The following is a 6,237-nucleotide window of genomic DNA, read 5'->3' as shown; positions in this document are numbered from 1 at the left end:
GTAGAATTTGTTGAGAACAAAATGATGTAACAACGGTCAACGGAAACCAAAATGATCAACCCACTGAGAGCTGGATTCAAAATCATGACCCCTGCGTGTCTGTATGCACTCCCAGCAATGTCTGGGCATCCTCCTGATGAGTCAACGGATGCTGTCCAGGGGGATCTCCTTCCAGACCTGGATCAGGACATCCGTGACCTCCTGGACAGTCGGTGGGGCGATACTTGGCGGGGTCAGATGCACAGATACATACAACGATAGGGCCGGTCAAGGGCATCAGTACCTTCGTCTTCCAGGAACTGCCTACACACTCTAGCCACATGAGGCCAGGCATTGTCCTGCACCTGGAGGAACCCAGGGCCAACTGCAGCAGGAGGAACCAAGGGCCCACTGCACCAGGAGGGACCCAGGGCCCACTGCACCAGGAGGGACCCAGGGCCCACTGCACCAGGAGGAACCCAAGGCCCACTGAACCAGGAGGAACTCAAGGCCCACTGAACCAGCGTAAGGTCTGACACTTGCTTTGAGGACTTCATCCTGACAGCAGTCAAGGTACCGTTGGCTATGACATGGTCTGTGCGACCCTCCAAGGATATGCCTCCTCAGACCATCACTGACCCACCACCAAACCAATCATGCTGGATGATGTTACAGGCTAGACCAGACTCACTAATGCATCATTGGCGGACCTGCTGATTCTGGTGTTCTCTGGCGAGTGCCAGTTGAGCTGCACGGTGCTGGGCTGTGAGCACGGGTCCTACTAGAGGACGTCAGGCCCTCATGCCACCCTCATGGAGTCTGTTTCTGACAGTGTGGTCAGAAACATGAGCCAACAGGAGCAGATACTGGTCCTGCTGCTGGGTTGATGCCCTTCTACGGCCCTATCCAGCTCTCCTTGTGTAACAGCAGGCCTCCTGATATCTCCTCCATGCTCAGAAACACAGCAAGCTTTCTTGCGGCCACTCCTATGGATGAAAAGCTGGACTACCTAGGCAACCTGACGGGGCTGCAGGTACCGCTTCATGCTACCAGTAGTGAGCACCTGTTGTCACTTTCATTTGCACCAAAGCAGCTGAAACGGATTCATAATCACTTGCGTTTCCTAAATGGACAGATTATTTTCCTTGACGTTTGACTGACCTGGTGTTAGACTGTGACCATTAAGCTTCATTTCTGAGCAGTGTAGTTGAGTGTTGCTCAATAACTGATCACTGAGTGATTATTGTGTTTCATGGTAATCAGCTACAACCCGGATGTGTTGGCCATTTGAAATCAACAGCTCTTTACAGGAAGCTAAATCATTTATTGATTAAAAATGTCTCACATGTTTCCATCTCTTCATGTCCTACAATGCCATCTTGTGGTCTGAGTAAAATACACCATAATACAGAGGAAAAGAGGAACATTGGTTTCAGATTCCCGCTCTACTTATAACGCAAAGCAGAGTCCTGATCGTCCTCAGGTCACATTAAGACAAGGTCCACCGATCTCCCATGAATCCTCCAGTATCAGCTCCGAGTCATTTCTCAGTTCCTTTGGTGATCTTCTGAAGCAAATACTCCATTTGGAGGTTCAGGTTGGGCTGTCCTTTCTTTGTCTTTTTGCTCAGCATCTGAAACGTCTCCGTCTTTTTCTGTTTGTACCTCTGGATGGCTTCTTCTCTCTGCTGCTTGTTCTTCAGGTACTCCTGGGATCACACAAAGAAATACATGCAGAAGAAGAAGACAACCTGTCAGTGGGAATTCAGACTGCAGCTTCATTTGAAGTCATTTAACAATAATAAAAACGCGTCACCTCTTTCTTCTTTTTTCGTTTTTCTTTGACTGCCTCAAAGTCCTCTTTTGTCTTCTGGTAGGACGTCTTCTTCAGCAGTTTTTTCCTCATGCGGTTGCTTATTGGGAGACTGAAAGAGAATATCATGAAGGCAGCATTACTCTGTGTTTCTCAATCTGCTTTCACATCAACAAAGGAGGAATACATTTCAGACGAAGATTGTGATAATATGTGGAAGATCCATCATTCAACCACTAATTCGCGACTCTAGAGGGAATTCTCATGGACGGATCTGATTCTGAATCTTTTAAATGGAGAGATAGACACATACGGAGGCTACAAGAAGCACAGCTAGAAAGAAAATGGGAAAAATGGACTCTATACAAGACTCATAAAGACGACATTGGACTGGAATAATTATCAATAGATACACTGATCCTTCAGGCTGTAAGAATGTGTATTTACCCAAGCAGTTTTTAGCCCCTTTTACACTGCCAGATTTTCCGTTAATGTTGGGCCGTTTTGCCGGCAAGCTGCGAGCGTTTAGACACACAGAGCCAGATTGGCGAGTTGATCCGAGGTTTTTATACCGTTAATGCTGAAAGAAGACTGATTGGGCTTTCCTGTAAATTTACACAATTCCTGTGTAAAAGGGGCTTCTGTTTCACTAGCTATTTTTTTCCCCCAGTCATTTTATTATGCTGTTGTATAGGGCTGCAACTAATGATTATTTTCATTGTCGACTAATCTGTCGATTATTTCTTCGATTAGTCGACTAACCATTTTATCGAAAAATGTGTTAAAATGTTGAAAAATGTCGGTCTGTTTCTCCCAAACCCCAAGATTATGTCATCTAATGTCTTGTTTCATACTCACGCCAAAGGGTTTTTGTTCACCGTCATGGGAGAGTGTGTAAAGCTGCCAATATCTGAACGTAAGAAGCTGCAATAAAAGTATTTTGTAGGGGTGTAATGGTACACAAATATCACGGTTCGGTATGTACCTCCCGCTGTTTTTTTAACACATTTTTTGAATGAAAAATAGAAATATAAATTTCTGCTTAAACAATTTTACTCAATTAAAATAAAAAGTATAGTGCAGCTGGTCAGCTTTAAAGCCTGCTCAGATTCAGTTTTACTAGGAACTTACTTAGCTTTCCCACTTTGTTAAAGTGCAGTAAACAAAACATGCTTATATCTAAAGTGCAGCTTAAACAATTTTACTCAACTCCAGTGGCGTTGGTTATTTCTTTAGCGCGATGGTCAGGGAAACGCTCTTTCTTTTTAAACGACGACGATATCGTAGTTTGCACCAGATTGCTTTTTCTAGTCGTGCCGGTTAACGTTCAAACTCGGGTGGTGTCGCTTTAGATGCGTTAGCATGTAGGGCTGCCACTAACGATTATTTTCATTGTCGACTAATCTGTCGATTATTTCTTCGATTAGTCGACTAATCATTTCATCGAAAAATGTGTTAAAATGTTGAAAAATGTCGGTCTGTCTCGCCCAAACCCCAAAAATTTGCGGGTGGGTCTTCAGGTTCGTCAGGCTCACTTGCCATGTTGTCAAAATGCGAGAATGCACTGCACAAAGTGAAGGCGGAGATTTACGGTCAGACTCGGTCCGTCACTCAATTATGTCCGTCGGGGAACTAGATATTTTAAATGGTTCGGCTCGCAAAAACGGAATTAAATTAAAACAAAATAAAAGAAAATAATATCCTGCGCCCAATAATTCGGTACAGGGTCGTGCCGAACCGAAAGTCGCGTACCGAATGGTTCGACACAAATACATGTACCGTTACGGCCCTAGTATTTTGGGGTACTTTTATAGAAATTTTCTGTGAAAAACGACTCAAACCGATTAGTCGACTACTAAAATAGTCACCCATTATAGTAATAGTCGATTAGTCATCGATTAGTCGACTAATCGTTGCAGCCCTACTGTTGTAACTGACATGTCAATGTCACAAATATGGTGTTAACAAAGATTTAACTGAAAACAAAACAAAAGAGGAGATTAGACCTGCCTGTTTTTAAATCATTGCTTTAAAACATATTTTTAAAGGCAAGCTTTCCCTTTAAACAGCTGATGAGTACTTTTTTATTTGTAGTATTTTGTGTTTCATGTGTTTTTTTATTCTGTTTTTGCCTCTGTACACACTATGTTCCTTTGCTCTTAATATTTTTTCAATCATTGTAATCTCGCTATTGACGATAAGTCACATTGACTGGGCTGCAAACAGATGACAGCTTGTTGACAGCTGACAGAAGCTGCAGTGATGGAGTACCGCACATTCAAGTGACTGATGGTCAGTCGAATGATATTAATAATAGGAATATTATTTGTTTAAATGAACAACAAATAATTAAGACACCTTGTAAAGTAATAACAGCAGAGCTCTGTCTCTGCGGAGCTCAGCAGTCCAGATGTTTCTCACCTGTCTTTCTCTGAGGCTGCTGCTGGTTCAGGGTTCCCAGTGGCTGAATCTGTCTGCACAGATCCACCAGTAACTTCTGGATCTGGATCAGCAGCTTCACTCTGGTGTGCAGCAGCAGCATCATGTTCTGCTGTCTCTCCACCCTTCTCCTGCCCTTTAATTCTCAGTTTACTCCTGTTCAGTCTGTTGGTCCAGGCCTCGTTCTTCAGTTTCTCTGCCTCGGCCATGTACAGATGCCTGAGGTGTTCTGGGTACTCCTCCTTGTACATGGCTTTGGACTCAGGGTTCTTCTTCCTCTCTCTCCGCAGCAGCTTGTTGTACTCATGTTTGACTTTCTGCTTCCTCTTTATAGCAAACCCCTGACCTGAGGGTAGAAGACAGGCACACCATGAAACATCAAGTTGATATTTTATTTAAACAAAGGGTTGTTTGGCGGACCTTTATGAGCCGAATTAATTAGAAGACCTATCCACTTTGTAAAATATCTTTAAAAAGATTTTAGCTTAGACCAAAGTTTGTCACTTAGAAGTTACAGCTTAAATTGAAAGATTTCTTGATTGAGTTTGGCGTCATGGCTATCTAAGAAGCAAACTACACTGATGTATGGACAGGCTGCGCCCCATTGTTGGCTGTCTTTCTCTTCCTATACAGCAACGTAAATACACCAAATTCCCATAAATTATCTAACTACTGTTTCTTACTACTTTTACAGAGTAGCTTTTAGCTGCGTTTAGCAGAAACGTACCTTCCTTAACACTGCCCTCGTATGTTTTGTGCTCGGGGACCCATTTCCTCTTCTTCTTGACACCCGGAGCGTTATTTTGTGATTTCTTCCAGTTGCCACCTTTAGCTGCAAACTTTTTATTCTTCATTTTCTGATCTGTCGGTGCCATTTGAGCTAAAACTTGCCAGGGAAAGTGAAATGTTTACAACGCTCATGCGGGCTTCAGACTGCATGCTGTAGGACGCGGGGTGATGACGTGTGCGAGGCAGACCTGAAAAATCGATGACGGAGGACAAGATAAACATTCTCTCACATAAATTAAAAAAAGTCAGAAATCCTAATTAAATTGGTTTAGAAATGAATCAAAGAAGTATAATTTTTCCTCCATACAAATATTAACTGATACACGAAAGCAAAAAGTCCGTCAAACTACGTCACAATTTCTGGTATTTTGACCAAGATGGAAGGTTTGTTTTGTATCATTTATTTAACGAGTTGACTCTGCTACCATATGAGTGTGAATTGCTGAGGGGGTCTCAAAATGTATTGCCTTAAATACATTTATTTTCACCATATGCATCCATCCATCCATTTTCATCTGGGGGCAGCAGGCCAAGCAAAGCTCCCCAGACATGCCTCTCCCCAGCAACACTTTCCAGCTCCTCCTGGGGGACTCCAAGGAGTTCCCAGGCCAGATGAGATATGTAATCCCTCCAGGTTGTTCTAGGTCTGTCCCGGGGCCTCCTACCAGTGGGACGTGCCCAGAACACCTCTAACAGGAGGCGCCCAGGAGGCATCCTGATCAGATGCCCGAACCACCTCAACTGACCCCTTTCCACGCAAAGGAGCAGCGGCTCTACTCCGAGCTTCTCACCTTATCTCTGAGGCTGAGCCCAGCCACCCCACGGAGGAAACTCATTTCGGCCGCTTGTATCCTCCATCTCATTCTTTCGGTCACTACCCAGAGCTCATGACCATAGGTGAGGGTTGGGATAAAGAGGGGCCAGTAAATCTAAAGCTTCACCTTCCTGAATCACTGCAGTAGCAACACAAAACCACCGATCCATCTCCCGCTCCATTCTACCCTCATTCGTGAACAAGACCCCAAGATACTTGAACTCCCTCGCTTGAGGTACTAACTCTCTCCCAATCCAGAGGGGGCAATCCACTGTTTTCCAGCAGAGAACCACGGCTTCAGATTTGGAGGTGCTGACTCTCATCCTGACCACTTTAAACTCGGCTGCAAACCGCCCCAGTGCATGCTGGAGGTCACGGTGTGATGAGGCCAACAGAACCACATC

At 44.3% G+C, this 6,237-nt stretch overlaps 1 protein-coding gene across 1 annotated transcript; it reads right to left on the bottom strand.

Annotated features, from left to right (window-relative positions):
• Positions 1-1,305: 1,305 nt before the first annotated feature.
• On the bottom strand, positions 1,306-5,197 carry ccdc59 (coiled-coil domain containing 59). Its single transcript, XM_050036668.1, has 4 exons — positions 4,958-5,197; positions 4,213-4,576; positions 1,795-1,903; positions 1,306-1,687 (listed from the first exon to the last, which is right to left on the bottom strand). Exons 1-4 carry the CDS (start codon positions 5,103-5,105, stop codon positions 1,520-1,522), a joined length of 789 nt encoding a protein of 262 aa, XP_049892625.1. The 5' UTR covers positions 5,106-5,197; the 3' UTR covers positions 1,306-1,519.
• Between the last annotated feature and the right edge of the window lie 1,040 nt (positions 5,198-6,237).

Source organism: Epinephelus moara, chromosome 23, assembly GCF_006386435.1.
Source record: "Epinephelus moara isolate mb chromosome 23, YSFRI_EMoa_1.0, whole genome shotgun sequence".
NCBI classification, from domain to species: Eukaryota; Metazoa; Chordata; class Actinopteri; order Perciformes; family Serranidae; genus Epinephelus; species Epinephelus moara.
Note: the sequence above shows the minus strand (reverse complement) of the source record. Positions and strands in the feature narration are given on the sequence as shown.